This window comes from Canis lupus, chromosome 27 (genome assembly GCF_011100685.1).
Source record: "Canis lupus familiaris isolate Mischka breed German Shepherd chromosome 27, alternate assembly UU_Cfam_GSD_1.0, whole genome shotgun sequence".
Lineage (NCBI taxonomy): Eukaryota > Metazoa > Chordata > Mammalia > Carnivora > Canidae > Canis > Canis lupus.
Genome location: NC_049248.1, coordinates 38,367,511 through 38,385,660, shown reverse-complemented (window position 1 = coordinate 38,385,660; position 18,150 = coordinate 38,367,511). Strand labels below are relative to the sequence as shown.

Here is an 18,150-nt window from a genome sequence, read left to right as displayed (position 1 = left end):
TATTGACCCAGAGAAATAAACACAGCACCATGGAAATTGCATTGTCTTGGACATTGAGAGGGTAGCGTTGTCATGTAAAGCAAACCCCCAATTATACCTGTTTTTCTAGTTTGAGATGCCTCTGTTTGAAAGGCTTCAGTTTTTCCTTAGGTCTTAATAAATTCAGAACAAGGATTCCATGTTTTGATATTATAGCCTTCAAGATTTTAAAAGTAAACAGAGCTCTCATTCTTTTTTGTGTATATTCCGAGGAGAAAATGTTACGCCTGAGGCAACGTGGGAGTGAGGGTGCTGTGGAAAGGCTCCAGGTTCTGGGCAGTGTAATACCTGAAGTGTTTATTTTCTATTCCTGGGACAAATGGATTCTGTTTGTAATACTTTGACTTTGACTTTAGCTAAAACCACATTGACCAACTATTACTGTACATAGATGACTCCATTTAGCTGGGACATTTTGTAATAAATTGAGGATCTACCATTGTCTTGTGTAAACACCAGTCTTATGAGAGATTAAACAAAGCTTTAATTATAGTCTGACCTATATTGCTTTCTGTGAACGTTTTAAAAATGTGAGCCAAACTGTCATAAAGAAATATAAACACTTTTTTTTTAAATGAATGGCTTAGCAGCTTAGTATTTATTGAGATGAGACCATTGAACATGTTAGGATTTTGCTGTAGCCAAATTATTCTTTTGACAGATTTACCTATTGGTCTCTTTTCTGAGTTGCGTATCTTTGAACTAAATTTTACAAATGATCAAAGTTCTGGTGTTCACTCTTACATGTTTCTTACTGTGTTTAGGACACATGAGGCATTTGTGGAATGTGATTAAGATAATTCCTTGTTAACCTCATCGGTTCACGTAATTAATTCAGAAGGGAACTTTCATCCCAGCCATAGGATTTGTATTTTTAAATCAAATCTTTATTTTAATGATATCATCAGACCTGAGAGGGAGACCAGAATAGGAATTTCCCCCCAGTAAAGTAAGAAGACAAAGACTTTTCGAGATAGTTTAAAATAAGCCTTATGACCTAATAATTTAATTGTAATGCTTTTGTAGCCAACCTGAAAAAGGAGAAATGGTGGTCATGTCTGACATTTTAAAATGTCACGAGGTTGCAACGCCTTACCCCTTGCAAAGCCCAAAAGGCTATTTGTGTGATTTTGAGAAAGACAGAATAACTTGGGGAATAGTCCATGGAATGAGGAAATCTTGGCTTTCTTTAACTTTTAGAACCCTGTCATTTCTTGTGTTCTCAACTATGGTTTTTAAATAGGCTGCATGGTTTATGAAAAGCTGGGAGAACAGGTCTTTGGCACCACAGGGAAGCTCGTAATCTTTGGAGCCACCTCTCTACAGAACACTGGAGGTAAAAAGAACACGCTTTCTATACATAACTTTAAAAGTATGTGAATATTATTATCTTTTCTAATTCTGGTGGTTGGGTGGCCGGATGAATTTTAACAAAATGGAAGCAGGATCGTTCTCATTGCTAAAATGGCACATGGAAAGCAAAGCGGAGAGAGCAGTCACTTATTTAAAACCAAGTATACGGAGTAGCTAAAACTGTCTTTGTGTCTTACTGAAGGTCAGTCTAAGAACAGGCTGCTAGCCTTTTATATAGCTTGCAACGTGAGCCTTAGTATCTTCTTTCTAAAAATGTTCTCATTTTCCTCTAGCAATGCTGAGCTACCTCTTCATAGTAAAAAATGAACTACCCTCTGCCATAAAGTTTCTCATGGGAAAGGAAGAGGCATTTTCGTAAGTTATCGACCATGTTTTTTGTGAAATAACTAAAATGTTTTTAATTTAAGTGTGGGCTAACCAAAGTTTTTGAGTTTTCCCTAGGTTTTTTTTTTTCTTTCTTTGTTGCTCTAACAAATTTCTCTAGGGCTATATAAATGAAAGCCATTTGAATATGAACATTTAAAAGGTAGATTTATCTGTCAGGCTGCAAACGGTAGATGCTGCACCTCCCAGAGAGCCTGAGATCTATATCTAGTTTCTACAAAATAGAACAGATACGGAGTACTTTTAACACAGACGTATATTTAACACAGAAGTGGAACACGCATTAAGACCGTTGTCTCTTTCTTAAAGAAGGGAGCAAAATTTACATGAGCCAACTTTATTAAAGATACAGCTAAGCTTGGAAAATGTTGGAGGTACACCTGGCACATCGGTTGTTTTGACTCCCTCTTGTTTAACAGTTCTTGTCAGTCTAGTTTTTCTGTTTTCTTTCAAGGGAGAATCATAGAAGCCAGAGTTCCTTGTGTTCTATCATCAGGACTCAAGGTCAAATACAAGAGGTTAGGGAGAAAGCAATGCCTACCTGTGCTGACTTGTTTTTCAATGGTATTAGCCAAGCAAAACAAAAAGGAACTTATCTTTAAATAATTGATAAGACATGTTGTAATCTAACAGAATGCAGTGTGTGCATTCAGCTTTGAAACCATGTAAATAATTCAAAGGAACGCCACATTTAGCTGATGGGGGAGGGGAAAAATCCCTTCTACCACTTGGGAGCTAGACGATAGTAAATGAGGAGTGGCTGGGTTCAAGTGTTTGGATAAACCTGAATAATGATAGAAATTAATGGTAAAAATTAATAATAGTAAAAATTCCTTAAAATACATCGTGAAATTTTACATTTGAGGAAAAAAAAAATACAACTTTCTACAAAAATGTGACCCAACCATTTAAATGCCTCTTTCAGAGCCTGGTATGTGGATGGCCGTGTTCTGGTGGTGGTGGTTACCTTTGGCATAATCCTTCCTCTGTGTCTCTTGAAGAACTTAGGTAAGGAAAGAGCTTGCTTTTATCATAGTCTCTACAGTGCCCAGATGAATCAGAAACCGGATAAAAATGAACAACTTTGCCAACTCTACTTTCACTCGTGGGGTAAAGATTTAAGTGAATGATAAATTTACAAGTATTAATCAGGCTTAACTTTAATATGGGATGAAAACGCTGGTCAGTATGTGACCCTCCTAAGCAATCCTACTGAGATATGGAGCGGAGAAGTGAAGTTCTGGGGCCAGCGGCAGACATGGTGATATATCCAATAGCACAACTTACAGTCTCCTCTGAGAAAAGTACAGAAAATGGAATTCTCTTTATACAACATCTTAAATATCCAGATTATTTAGATAAGTAGATTTTCAAATCTAGTATCAAGACAGAAAGTTGCTTCTGTGCAGCCTCCCACATACAAGTTAACCCTGCTTTTGTGGAAATTATGGTGGTTGGGGGATTCCAAGGGTAGCAAGGTGAAGAGCCCCAGATGCTCAATTTATTCCTAGAAATCACTTCATCTCCCCTGTGTGTGCCCCTCATGTGGGAAGAGAAGTGTTGTAGCTGATATTCACTATGTACACAATAGGTACATAATAAAGAACTATGGAGTAGATCAAGGAGCAAATGCATCTGGCCATAGGTCTCCATCAGAGAGTATAGCAACCAAGAGCTATGGCCAAATTTGGGGCCAATTTTTTCCCTGGATCTGGGAATCTTCATTGTCTAGTGTATCAGGGAAAACTGGAATCAAAACAGTAATATAATGTTTTTATTTAAAGTCACCATTTTTTTTTAACAAATAAAGTAGCACTCTCAAATAATAAATCTTATGTTCACACAGGCATATTTGCATATTATTGGAACTATGCTTGAAATAATGCATTGAAAAAACAAGATGATACGTGAAATAATAACAATTTTTTTCACCTTTTCTTTTAGGGTATCTTGGCTATACTAGTGGATTTTCTTTGAGCTGTATGGTATTTTTCCTTATAGTGGTAAGTGCTGATGAAAAGGGTTGGTTTAGTTTTGCCATAGTACAATGCCAGTTATTCATTGTTTGGCTTTAATTTGATCAAGTCCATTTTGTTTCTCCTATATTTCTTAATACCAGGTTATCTACAAGAAATTTCAAATTCGCTGCGATGTTGCAGAGCTAAATTCAACAATAAGTGCTAATTTAACAAATCCTGACATGTGTACACCAAAATATGTTACCTTCAATTCAAAGGTAAGTTTCCTTATCTTTTAAATATAAAAAAGAGCATTTTATTAAGGGCATTGTAGTTCTCATATTTGTTGTAATTAAACTGCTTTGAAAGTATTCATTCTCGATAGGACACCATACCACTGCTTCCCAAATTCCATAAATTTAGAGACCTTTGAGAAATAGACAAAGATTGTATTTCATGCCTCCTTTTATCCAGTTTATGTATGGGACAACCTTAAGCATTCTCTGTGAAAATCTCTTTCTGGATCATTAGCTCAGCTCCTCTTTTCCTTGTAGATTTTGAAAAAACAGATTAATAACATCCTTAGCCCACTGCTCTTCTCTCGTAGTGACTGTAAAGCACACCAGCTCGCACAGTTGTTAAGTACGGATACCGCCACACATTGGCACTTAGAAAACTTTCATACAGTTGGGGTGTTGTTAGTAGTATGGGGAACAGTAGACTACAGAACCAGTCAGGCTTGGATTCAAATCCTTTGGCAAGTTACCAAATTCCATGTAAAAAACTAGAATTCTGTATCTTATAGGGTTTTATAGAATGGGCCTGGTATAGAGCTTTTGCAGAATTAGAGCATGAGGAATGTCAGTTTTTCTTCCTTCTTTTTGTATCAGAAGTTATATTGAGATTGAGAGCTTTAAAAAGCCTTATCTGAGAAAACAAAATAGATACAGATCTATTTCTATACAGAGAGATCTCTCTCTCTCTCCGGCAACTCTAAGGACACAGCCAAAGTAACAAACGTGGAAGTAGTTGTCTTTTTAGATGTCATCTTTTAAGTCTGATTTGATGTACCCTATGGAGCAAAGAGCCATGGAATAGAGGTGGAAGTCCTGAGTGTGTCACCTGAATTTTTGGAGGGAGTCAGAAGAGTATCGGTGGTCTGTCTACTGCTCAGGGTTGTTGTAGAGACTCAGTGAAATGACGTAGGGAAAGCGCTGTGTGACCGCCCTGCACCATGTAAATATGGGATGATGCTATGCCTGAAGTAGGTGCAATACACTGTAGGTGAGGTGAACCTAAAACCCCTCTGTGCCAAGTGCCTCACGTCTCATGCTAGATAAGCTCTCTTAGAAAAGCTGCTTCTATTTTAGATATCAAAGCCCTCCTAATAACCAAATAATCCTGGGATTCTGAAGAGCTGTCAGACAAAAATCAGCTCAGAGATATTGGGGCAGAATAATTTTTCGAGTAAAAATGTTTCTTCTTAATGTTTATTTTTCTCTTTCAACTAGACCGTGTACGCTTTACCAACCATCGCATTTGCTTTTGTCTGCCACCCGTCAGTCCTGCCAATTTACAGTGAGCTTAAAGAGTAAGAGATTTGTTTTTTATCTTAATCATTTTTTACATCCCCTCATTAATAGCCAGGTATTGTATTAAAATAAATAGACTTATATAATAAACCTCCAAGGACTCATCACCCAGCTTCAACATTTACTTTCTGCCATTCTTGAGCAAGTACTATAATAAAGGAGAAAAAAAAAAGAACAAAAAAAAAAATCAGAAAACTGTAGTATATTTTGGCCATAAATATATAAAGTGGCCAACTATGTGGACTTTTTTGTTAAATTAGTTTTTCACATACTGTGTTTCTTAGGAGAGTTCAAGTATTCGTGTTACTTTATGTTACTTATGCTTATTTTACAAGTGTATAATAATAATCAGCATCTATAAACTGCAAAATGCTTCATGTCTGATTTGCCTCTTACTGGTTTAGATGGAAAAGGCTGCGAAATCAGGGAGAAAGAAATCAATGTTAAGGCCACAAACTGGATAAAAGAATATTATTGTTCATTTTAAACCATGAAGATGATTCTGTGGATTTGTTTTTTGATTGCTGTTTTAGAGAAAACTAAAAATCCTGCTTATAAATTTCCTCCTGGATTCTCTTTTTAGCCGACTCTTAGCAGACTTTATAGATTAAAATAGTCATCATGGCGTAGTCTTAAGCTCAGAAAAGATATACCATGTAGCTATCTATTTCCATTTTGAAAAATGAAATAGATGTCTGTTAGCATTGATTCACTTATGACTCTTCCTCTTTCATATGTAATTGATATGTGGATATATTTGGAAATACCTACATCTACCTATATGTACATCAGTCCTACTTTATGATCCTATACTCAGGATCATAAATATTTAAATATGTCTTTGACCTCTTTTAAACCTAATAGTCCAGCTTTTAGTTTGTATTTTTTCTGATGTGTATACTTCTCTCAATTTTTCCTATTATGACGCAAACAAATGTTATGACAGTCATGATCTGTTATTGACTACAGGCCTGATAGCTTAATTGTTTGGGCCATTAAAGAAACTTAAAGTTCACCCAAAACTCCCAGAGTAAACCTGACCTGAGAGAGAAAGAGCCCTTCACCATCACAGCTGTGATCACTTGGGTACTTATTGGTCTGGAAACACAGACCAAGGAATGGCAGGTGTATCCTGGGGCCACACAGTGAGGGGAAAAAGGAACCTAAGTAGCAGCTGTAGCAGCAGAATACCTGAGGTCAAGTTCTAGCTTTGCTGTTCATCTCTGGGGCCGCCCATTTGAATTTATTCTGCTTTTTTCCCCTTACATGCTGAGTGTGGAGATAATATCAAAAACAAATATTAAAAAATATTCTCCGCCTTTTGATGAGAACCTGATATTCTTTTGAAAGAATGGGGAAGGACATTCAAGGGATCGGTAGTTCCATGGATCTCTCTCACAATATCCGTTTGGTATAAAAGAAGTTATTTTAAACTGGAGTAATTGCTGGGGGCAGTGAGTGTAGAAGAGGGGTGATCTCAGCTGGTCAGATCTTCCCTAGCCTGATAGAACGTCATTAGTATTCTTCTGTGTTAGCACTGGTAGTGAAGCTCAGTAACATGGTTTGTAAGTTTTACAATCCCCTTATCTTTGTTCTTAGTCGATCACAGAAAAAGATGCAGATGGTTTCCAATATCTCCTTCTTCGCCATGTTTGTTATGTACTTCCTGACTGCCATTTTTGGCTACTTGACATTCTATGGTAAGTGACTTCTGTTAGCGCGTAAATATAGGTATTTGTAAGTAAATTAGTGAAAAGCAATATCCAAATAACTTTTAACATTTTTAAAAAGATTTATTTATTTATTTGAGAGAGAGAGAAAAAAAGTCTGAGTGCAGGGGGAGGGGAAAGGTAGGGGAAAGAATCCTGAAAAGAATCCTGAATTAGACTCCTTGCTCAGCCCAGAGTCCAAAGCACAGCTCAGTCCCAGGACCCTGAGATCACGACCTGAGCTGAAATCAAGAGTCAGCCGCTTAATCAACTGAGCCACCCAGGCACCCCAATATCTAAATAACTTTTTAACATGATAGCCCAAAAAAGCAAAAAAAAATCTACCCATTGATTGTGCAGGTCTTTTCTTCTGCATAAAGCAAGTGGTGATGATTCCTTTGTATATTTTGTGCAGACTGCGCAATAGAATAATTACTGAAACAAGATACTGTAATTTTTTTCTCTCCTAATACTGTCCTTAAAAGAAACTGCATTTTATAAGCATGCCGCCTTTACTGAGGAAAGTTTAGAACTATACCGGAGAAGGCTCTCCTAATTGCTGTTGCGAATTGGGTCAGATTCCATTAATAGAGAGACAGAGACAGATGTTGAAAGTGAGAAAGAGCAGAGTGCTACACTCATGACACTTGTGTTAATTAAAAATAAAACGCCTGATTGTTCACTGGAAGTTGGAGCCCTACAAAGATGTGAAGGAATGGCAGAGAAGGTTCAAAGGCATGAAATCTGAAAAAGAGAACAACTAGGTTTCATTTGTAATTTATTGGCCCTGTGGGAATAGTTTTCCTTCTTTTACTAGGTCTTCATCCTCTCCTATTCAGATTATCCTCAAGCTGTATTTAACATCTTTCATTACCATTATGATTTGGGACTTGATTTAAATTTAAATACATATATTTCACATTGTTCTTTATTAAATCATATTTCTTTGGGGCATTTTTTTCCATAAACCCTAATGTCTCCAAACTTAAATAGGTTTGGAGACAATTAATTCAGCCTGGAGAAGATTGGCTACCCTGAATATACAGTTGTATTGTTACTGTTTTTGTAAGCAATGGCAAACAGCACTGTCTGATAAATCCATAAATACCATGTTGAATTTCTGCATAAAAATAGTGTTTCTAGCTTTCCTGCAGAGTTGCAGGGCTGGGGGTAGGTAAAGGGAGGGAGGGAGGGAGAGCCTCCCTGTTAATTGAACAGTGTCACTGTTACCCCTTCATGCATGAATTTTCTTTGCAAATCCATTTTTCCCCCACAAAAAATAGAATATCAAACCCTTTTATACTCTTTGGTTAAAGAAAGAGGCTCAGCTATTTTTAGATGGTTATAAATTCTGAATCAAGAAAATTAGAACTAATAAGACTCTCATTATAACCTAGGGTCCCTTTTCCAAAACTGAGACCAATCTATGGCACAGAATCGAATTGGAATTCCACCCCCAGAACCTTGAGACCGGTATAGTGAGAAGACCTTACGGGAGACATGCAGGAGGGGAAAGTGCTAGACCTTACGGGAGACATGCAGGAAGGGAAGGTGCTAGACCTTAGGGGAGACATGCAGGAAGGGAAGGTGCTAGACCTTAGGGGAGACATGCAGGAGGGGAAGGTGCTAGACCTTATGGGAGACATGCAGGAAGGGAAGGTGCTAGACCTTAGGGGAGACATGCAGGAAGGGAAGGTGCTAGACCTTACAGGAGACATGCAGGAGGGGAAGGTGCTCTGGTCAAAGGAGTGAGCATTTGCAGGGACTGCCATTCTAGCTTTGGTTGTCTTTGAAATCACGTCCTGAAGTTCAGAGTTAAGAAAAGTTCAAAATGCTACATAAGCTAAATACTTTTTCTTTTTTAATAAGAAAAACATGTATGGAAGAGAATTCTTTCCTGCTGGTGGTGAAGTTAGCACCACCTTCTCTTGGCCCCTGGAAGTGGAATGATAAGAGGAGGGTCTGAATGAGGCTCTGCGTGGCGTGCAGTCCACCTGGCAAGACTGCAGAGGTGTAGCGTCGTTTGATGAGTGGCACCAAGTGGGGAAAAGTCTAGATGAGGAAGGTTTTTGTGCTTCAACTCTGTTATTTTTAATTCTGATTTACTCCCAGGTTGAATTTAGTATAAGCTGAGCATCCCCACACTGTCTGTGTAACTGCTTCTAGAAATTACTGTAAATTCCTTTTAAAGTTACATACGGACAAGTGGAGCCTGTCTCACACAGGGCATTTTTTTCTTTTCAACTTCATAAATTGTTGTAATAGTTACCTCAACACCTAGAACGTTGCTTTCCTTGCCCTTTTGTTTCCAGATTCTGTGTTGTTAGGAAAAACTGTCATTCAGCAATGTGTTTGTTTCTTTCTAATACTCTCCCTCGCTTTAGAAAACGTACAGTCGGACCTCCTCCACAAGTACCAGAGTAAAGATGACATTCTCATCCTGACAGTGCGGCTGGCTGTCATCGTGGCTGTCATCCTCACAGTGCCCGTGTTATTCTTCACGGTGAGTAAGAGGCCTCCGAGCTGTCGACATACAAAAAGCCAAGGCCTCCCCTTTTCTCCTGTGTTCAGGAGCCCGCTCCAGAGAAAGCCTGCTGAGGGTGACTTCCCAGTGTCACTGGAACCATATATAGTAGGGAAGGACCCTGAGACTCGGTTAGGGCCCTTCAGAGAGAAAGTAGGGTCAGTGAGATAGGGCAGGCTCTGATGGAATAAATCTTAATTCTCATAATCTCTTCCTTCTTCACAAAGAAATGTAGACAGAATGATTGTTTTTAAAGATTTTATTTATTTACTTGAGAGAGAGAGAGAATGAGCATGAGCAGGGGTAGGGGCAGAGGGAGAAACAGACTCCCCACTGAGCTGGGAGCCCGATGCGGGGCTCGATCCCAGGACCCTGGGATCACGACCTGAGCAGAAGGCAGACGCTTAACAGACTAAGCCACCCAGGCGTCCAAGACGGAGTGTTTGAATCTTCCTCGTACACGATGAGAGAACAGAAAGGGACTGGAAGAGAACACTTAGTCATAGATAGAAACAGCAATTACCCCTCACCAAAGCAAACTACCTATTTGTAAATAAAAATACTTTCCTTAAATCAAGACCTTTGCTTGTAATACTGTGCAAGGCTTTGCAAAACATTTCACAGATTCCTGTGCACCAGTACATGAGTTTCTGCTGAAAATGTGGAGGTTGGCAAGCCGGAGGCCGTCACGGAGTCTTTGTTTTCTTTTCCTGTAGGTTCGATCATCTTTATTTGAACTGGCTAAGAAAACGAAGTTTAATTTGTGTCGCCATATCTTGGTTACCTTCATACTCTTGGTGATAATCAACTTGTTGGTGATCTTCATACCCTCCATGAAGGATATTTTTGGGGTCGTAGGTAAGGCTTGATGACTTTACACTTATCAGTGCTCTACAACAGCTGTTTAGAAAGCTAAAATTTCACCATAACAACATCAATTTTTTTTCTTATTTTACAGGAGTTACGTCTGCTAATATGCTCATTTTCATTCTTCCTTCATCTCTTTATTTAAAAATCACAAGCCAGGATGGAGATAAAGGAACTCAAAGAATTTGGGTATGTCTCATGCCTGCCACTCTGATTTTTCTGATTAGTTTTTCATGTAAATTAAAAATTATTTATTCCCCAAATAAATAGCCCATCTCTCCCCTACCTGACCCTACTGGTAGCAACCTCAAAAGGGGAGCAGTCCTATAGTTTTCCCCTTTGGGGGATTTAAAATACCTTATCAGAATCTGATCTATTCTCTGAAAATATGTTACTCTTACCGTGTTTTAACTTTTCCCTGAGCGAGGGTTGGGCCACCTGGGAAACTGGATGTTGTCATCGTCTCTGTAAGGCGATGCCTTGTCTTCAGCAAGCTAGGAAAGGGAGAGGGACTCAAAGATTAAGGGCAGCCCACTGCTTCTGTACAATTCGTGGTCATGTAACTCCTTCCAACAGCCCAGGGAATGTGGGACGCCTTAACTTAAAATGGCTGAGTTAGCTTAAAGAGCCTTTTTATGGTTTGACAGAAATACTTTGGAACAACAGACCTGGATTCAGAAACTACCTTTCTACATTGGGATTCTTGTTTCCAGGTCTGATGAAGTTCAAAGGCATCTTGAAGGTGGTGCACTTGGAGACAGTAAGGGAAGCAGGGGTGAAGTGGCTGCTACATGAGTACCTTCTGGAGCACCATTTTGTTTGGCCTCGGAGAAGGCTTCTCAGCTGCCCTCCCAGATAGTGTAAGCGCTCCAACTGCACGTATCACCCGAGTCAACAGACCCGGGTGAGAGATGTAGGCAGAAGGGATCATCCTTGTGCATTTAGGAAAAGCAGCACTGATGCTGGTACAACATCTACTTCCCCAACAGGATTATCCCTGAAGCCAGAAGTCCCAAATCTTACTAAACCATACCAGTAGGGGCTTCACAAGGACAGAGAAGGAGCCCGTCAAATACACTCAGATTAAATCTGAACATGGTAGAGGCCTGTTGCTCGTGAATTCTCTGGGCCTCCTTAACGTTAAAACTGGTAGTAGGATCTAGCAGATAGCATTAGACAAGGGCTCCTGTCCATGTGGGGCCCCACTGGGAGTTAGACCAGACCTGTGATGGTAAGCGGTGTACAGCCCTGCCTACCATTTGCCTCTTCTCCTTCCCTTAGCTCTATCCCCCAGGTTCCAGTCCAGCCCCCTTGGTTCTCCTGTTACTTCATCCTTCTTCCTGCAAAGCTCTCATTGGATACCTTTTTTTTTTAATATTTTATATATTTATTCATGAGAGACACAGAGAGAGAGAGAGACATAGGCAGAGGAAGAAGCAGGCTCCCTGCGGGGAGCCCCATGTGGGACTCGATCCCGAGACTCTCGGATCACGCCCTGAGCCAAAGGCAGATGCTCAACCGCTGAGCCACCCAGGCATCCCTCATTGGATACTTTTAAGGCCAAGCAATTTCTAATATCATGTTCTCCAGATTTTGGTCCCCTCTTCTGCCTTCCTGAACTCTTAAAATAACTTAGTTGTGGACACCCATTTCCTATTTCACTTGCTCAGATTGACTTTGCTTTTATATAACTTTTTCCCCACTTTTCCAAACAGAAATGTTTGCCTGCCAATGATAACTAACCTTGGTTGGTTCATAAAAAAATAACAAAATGACCTGTATATTTTCAGAGGCTTTTTTTTTTTTTTTTTGTTAGGAGCTTAGTTTGAAAGAAACTATAAGGATACCCAGAGAGTTATAGAATGGATATTTGTTCTGAGGTGACATGAAGTCAAAGATCAGAATGTGGAGGATGGCCCTGCATAGCTAGTTCTTGTTTTCCCATCCTTGAAGAATCAGATCCACACAATCTTGGGATGATTCTCACAGTTCAGCAATGGTTGTAACAAACTCCAAATTTTGGGGACACACAAAGAAGAGGGAAAGTATTTCTATTTTTTTTCCCCAGGTGTATGTGGGAAATGTGGGCCTCACTGAAAATAACCCATGCCTTTGTGTTGCTCCAGGCTGCCCTTTTCTTGGGCCTGGGGGTGTTGTTTTCCCTGGTCAGCATTCCCTTGGTCATCTACGACTGGGCCTGCTCATCAAGTAGTGACGAAGGCCACTGAGACCAGCTGAGGACAGGAATCGTTCCAGCCCGCTGCCCCGTCATGTCACCACACATCAGCAATCTCTCATCACTTCTTTCGCAAGTTTACAGAAGCAAACAGAAATTCACAAGACACCTAAAATGGAATAACACTTCGGTAGCAAAACAAAAAACCTGTTTGTATAATGGTTCCTGTTCCTCTAAGATTTGGGATCGATTTCAGGATTGTGGTGTTTTTTTGTTTTTTTTTTTTAAAGTTTCATGCAATTGTATTTCTCAGTATTCTTCACAATCAGTTATTCTTCACCCTCCTAACTCTATTTTTTGTGACTTCATGGTCCTTTAGAACTTTGAAAACATAATGATCAATCATGTTTATTTATTATGCATCTGGATTCTAAAATAATTTCCCTGCCGATGTTCCACTCACACCATCTGTACCTTTTTAGAAGAGAAAACGAATCTTGAATTGTATATAGTTATTTTGCTTTACAGAAAAAAAAAATGGTTTCATAAATATTTTGCCTACTTTGGTTAACATAGCACACAGGGATAATCATAAGAGAGTGACAGGGTGTGTGCCATTGCTGGATCAGAACCTGCCCAATATTTGAGGTGGCTCTGATCAGCTGGCAGCCAGGTTCCGGCGGGCCAGTGGCCTCACTGGTACTACATCCTGCTTCATGCAGAGACATTCTGCAATGAGTGTTCTCAGCTGGGGAGGGGGTGAGAATGATTTCTTACCTTGGTAAATATTTTAAACTACACATTTGGGTTATCTAGCAAATGGAGTTTTGTTTCCCTCTTGGCCAACTGTGTCAAATTCCAATCCAAGTCACCTTCCACTGAGGGAGACCTGTGACACCTTTGTAATAAGTTGAGAAGCTAGAGTATTGCAAAAAGAGCATCCAAAATGCCTAAGAAAATATTCCTCTGATGCAAATAGCCTTCAACCCTATGCCTGTATTGTTGAAGGGAGAGAAGACATTTTCTTAAATTATAAACCCAGCAGCTTTTACTCATGTCCACCAGCTTTTTGCACAGAGAATAATGTGTATCTAACCAAGGATGATCTAGGATAAGTAATTCCTGTTTTATATTGGGTACTTTAGGGGGTCTTTAAAAGACTTGTTTTATATCTATAAATTTAGGTTATTACAAATATAAGATTTTTGTACCTTAAATAAGCCTCATTCCTATTTCTTCTCCATCAACAATCCACTCAGAGTCTTGGGGGAAAAAATAAAGAAAAAGAACCTTCAGATATAGCTTTTGAGAAGAACCTGTGACAAAATCAGTGTACCTTCCTTCCCTCCGACGGGGACTTTGGTGCCTGTGCTGTCTCCTCTTCTCATCCCTAACCAAGGGGTGGGCCATTACCGCCTGCCCAGCGTCACTCACACAGAAGGACAGCGTTGCCTCACACCCTTACCCCAGCCCCACTGCCTCCTAAAGGGGGTGGAAGGAAATTACACAGAGACTGAAAAAGAAGAGAGTTGGGGACAAGGCATAGCTTGGAAAGTTGGAGGACAGCAAGGAAACCCAGAATCGCATCCCCCCGAAGCTGGGCCACCACCTGTGATTGGACAGTCCTTATCACGCAGTAAGAAATGTTTGTGCTCTTGAAATAGGACTTGTGGTTTATTCATATTCTGGTTGAATTTCTCAAACTTGTACGTTCACTGAGCACAGATTTCTTATCCAGAGATAAGTAGGATCTAAACCGTAGAACCTTGGCGGGATTTCCAAGCACTTAGCTCTGCGTTCTGTTCCTCCTTCACTCAAATCCCCAAAGATCTTTATTCATCATTCCCCAGGAGTAACAAGGAACTGTCCCTCCCCCATAGAAAAGGCAGGCATCGAAGCACCTTGTGATGGAAAGGTTATTTCCTGCATTTCTTGGTAGGATCATCATAGCTTTTAATGTAATGCTCCTGAGTTCTATCCACGTTAGGTCAGAGTTCGGGTAATTAGATAGGAATACCTACTCATCATGAATACCTAGCCTAGTAAAATCCACAGCCACCTCTGGCCTTTTCAGCAGTGTCTTCCATATTGGATGAACAGGGAGAGAAACTGAGCAACACGAGTCAGTTGGCCCTCAGAGGCTCGTCTAGGGCACCGAGCAATGAAATAGCCAGGTAGTGGACTGACCCTCCGTTAAAAAAGTACTGAGTTTAGTTTGCAAGCAATATTATGCTACTTTCTATTTTCCTCCTTAATTTATAACAGCTCATTTGACACAAAGTCAACTTAGAAAATTGTAACTCTTGGGATGTGTAGTGATATTTTTGGATCTCTGGATTTTCTGTGTCAGTACAGGGAACTTTTATTATTATTTAAGATATTTATTTAGAGGAGGCACATTGTTGTTGATGCCTGTGATACTGCAGGTTTTTAAAATCTTCTTTGTATGTTTATCTAAGTTGAGTTTTGACTGAATATAATAGACCCTACTGTAATTTGTCAAATACCACAGATTAATCACATCATTTGTGTGGGATTAGCTGTAAAGTGTACTGCAATAATTCTTCTTGTTCAGAATAGTGAACTGGTAGCCAAAAATACATGTATCACAGATGTTAGGTAGAATTTAAACAACAGTCAAGTGCTATAGAAGTTTTTCTGCTAAATTAGTAGACTAAAGAATATTATACCTTGGCCATTGGGAGCAGCACGTTTTCCTTTGGTAGCTAGAACCTTAACACTAGTGAACAGTGCCAGTTTCATACTTTGGATTTAGACCTGTTCTCTAGTTATTATCACACAATATACTAGTAAATCCCTAATTTAACGTAGTGTTGGGAGTGGGGTAGTAAAGTGTGTACGGGAGAGAAATCGAATCTCATTAAACACAGGCTGTCCCCGATTTATAAGTAGATCATGTTGCAAAACCCTGTTAGTTGGTTGTTTGCAACCTGGAATGTATTTTCCTCTAAAAACCAGGTTATACATGGTGGTTAGGCCCCAGAGCAGCTAGGAAGGATGATCAAACCCATCATTTAGCAGAATAAGGATAATAAAGCGTGATTGCTAAAAAGCCTAGCCACCAGAGAGAATACTGTTTCTAAGGAGTATTTGTTCAGAGTTGCCAAGAAGACGTCACTCCTGTTCATGGAATCTGGACGGCCCACGCTAGCCACACACCAGCTGCTGGACGGTGGGGGGAGGGTGACCACCAGTTAGTGGAGACCGTGTGGCCTGAAGCAAGGTCTCTGGCAAAGGAGGGAAGAGTTAAGTCCAGGGCCACCAGAGAACCAGGTGGGAGGAGGAGGAAGAGGAGGAAGAGGAGGAGGATGGGGCCTCTTGTGGGTTGTAAACCGCCGGGGACGTTCATTCCTCGGCTGGTGTCCTTTCTTTTGCCTAGAGGTCTCAGGCTTGGCCTGGCTTTTCTGTTTTGTAGGACCTGTTGCTCCGTGGTTTGTGCCCCCTCACCCCACCCCAGTTACAGGGCAGGATGCTGGCGCAGAGCTTCCCCCGAGTGCCAGCACACAGCACTTCGAATGGGTTTCGGGCTAGTGGACCGTGGTCTAGCCGCCTAGTAAGCAGGTCGCTGTCCAAGAGGCTCTCTACTGACTTTCCTTCTCTGTGTTTGCGGACCCTGTTGAGAAAGGCACACGTGGGTGACGGCCACGGGGCTGGGGGTGGACAGGGGACTGTGGTGGGATCCCTGTGTTTGAGAGGACACCGCAGAAATGGCCCCCACAACTGACTTCCTTCTGGAGTTGGACTCAAGCCTCTAAGGCCGTGGTTCTCACAGAGTGCTCCCCGGATGGGCCGCAGCAGCAGCAGCACCTGAGGACTTGTGGGGATGCAGGGTTTGGGGCCCCACCCCAGAACTAATGGAATCAGAAACTGTGGGGGCGGAAACCCTCAGCAGTCTGGGTTTGAACAAGCCCCCCATGTAACCTTGATGCACGTCAAGTCAGAGAACCACCACAGGCCAACTTGTCTCTCTTTGCTTCTCCCCAGTCGTCCTACCTCAGAGTGCGGTGCCTAGGAAATGTTGGTGCTGACGCACAGTCGTAAAGGAAGGCTCCCCGCACTCGGGTCTACCGGGCTGAGGTGCACTGGGATTACCTTTCTTTTGAAGCTGTGAAGACATGAAAGTGAAGTGTTTCTGTTTTTGTGGAGAACGCAAAGAAAACCCCCTTGGTAAATGTGGCCTTCCATAGAGGAGATCCTGAATTCGTGCCAGGAGTTAAGTTCTCCACAATGTTCCTGTGCGTTGTGTAATGATCCATCGTGCCCTCCTTTTAAAGTGAATTCTCTAGAAAGGTATGCACCGCATAAGCATCGACCAGCTGCTCGGAGAAGGCCGGGTTTCAGTAGGTCACAATGTTGGCCACTTATGGGGTGGGGAGGAGGTTGAGGACACCATCAGGTATTTGATCTCATGCCTCAGAGCAAAGCCACTGGCTTCCCTCAGTTTATCAATGGAAATGGCTTGAGGCTTGGAAAGGGCGGAAGCTTTGAGAATAGAATGCCTCCAGTCCACTTCCCTGTAAACTTGTAGCCACTCTCAAAACAAAGAAGACAGACTACATCATTGAGCAGGGCCAATAAATGGTTTTCCCTATGGATGGCAGATCTGAGGATCCTTCAGCAACAGAACATACTTCCTCTAAAATACACGCAGTGAATTATTGATGATGACATAGGGCTTTAGGTACAAATTGGGAATGGGGTGGCTAACAACGGAAAAACCTCCCTAAATCTAAAAGGGAAAGTGCTTGAAAATTGTAAAATTCACAAAGCTCAGTCCTTCTCCTTCTTTAGGGTTTTCTCAGAGGAAGGGCTGTGAACTGGGCCCATCTGTCTACAGGCTTGACTTTGTGTTTTTAAAAGGAAGAATCTATGCAGCTGAGGTTTATTGTAGGAAATATTTCATTTGTATGTAAATATGTTGTAAATAAATAGGAGGCTGTATATTTTTGCAGTTGTTGATTCACACTGAAATAGAAGTCTGCATATCAAGAATCTAGTATCTGCATAACGAGAATAAATGTTGTCATAGATATTAGTGGTTTTGTTTGGGAATTAGGAAAATTTACATTCTTGCCCAGGTAACATCATCCTCTCAGTGTAAACTTGGATTCTAAAAATCTTACTTAATTGTTTAGAAAGCAAAATGTCTGAGAAATAGTTGCATTGATTTCTTGTATTAAGATCAATTATTTAAGAGATAATCCTCTGAGCTACAAATAAGGAATATTTAGACCCAAATTACTGTCATATAGACATAGATATACCCAAAAGGACAAATTGTTTCTTCATAATGCTCTTTTGCCGTTAACACTGATACCACTACACAGTATTTATGAAAACAGAGGTTGGGGAGAATTTTTCTTTTCAAAATTAAATTGAATTGCTGCATTTCCCAAACCTTGGGATCTTTGACAGGGGGAAAAAAACCTGAATATTAACTATGAGCACAAATTTGATGGGGGGGGGGGAAAGACCTTTATTTTATCAAGCTTTTGAAAGTCTTGCA

The 18,150-nt window shown here is 40.6% G+C and overlaps 1 protein-coding gene across 9 annotated transcripts in view; it reads left to right on the top strand.

Annotated features, from left to right (window-relative positions):
* Positions 1–18,108, top strand: part of SLC38A1 (solute carrier family 38 member 1) — a 69,307-nt gene extending 51,199 nt beyond the window's left edge. For 8 of the 9 annotated variants that reach the window (XM_038577428.1, XM_038577432.1, XM_038577427.1 and 5 more), the window contains 11 exons: positions 1,283–1,375; positions 1,686–1,767; positions 2,723–2,805; positions 3,742–3,800; positions 3,917–4,033; positions 5,267–5,346; positions 6,947–7,047; positions 9,441–9,559; positions 10,297–10,438; positions 10,539–10,636; positions 12,574–18,108. In XM_038577428.1, coding sequence (XP_038433356.1) covers positions 1,283–1,375; positions 1,686–1,767; positions 2,723–2,805; positions 3,742–3,800; positions 3,917–4,033; positions 5,267–5,346; positions 6,947–7,047; positions 9,441–9,559; positions 10,297–10,438; positions 10,539–10,636; positions 12,574–12,675 — 1,076 coding nt within the window. In that variant the 3' untranslated portion in view covers positions 12,676–18,108. Of the gene's footprint in view, positions 1–1,282; positions 1,376–1,685; positions 1,768–2,722; positions 2,806–3,741; positions 3,801–3,916; positions 4,034–5,266; positions 5,347–6,946; positions 7,048–9,440; positions 9,560–10,296; positions 10,439–10,538; positions 10,637–11,160; positions 11,308–12,573 lie in introns of all 9 variants that reach the window. The other variant, XR_005380075.1, reaches the window with a different exon arrangement.
* Positions 18,109–18,150: the final 42 nt, after the last annotated feature.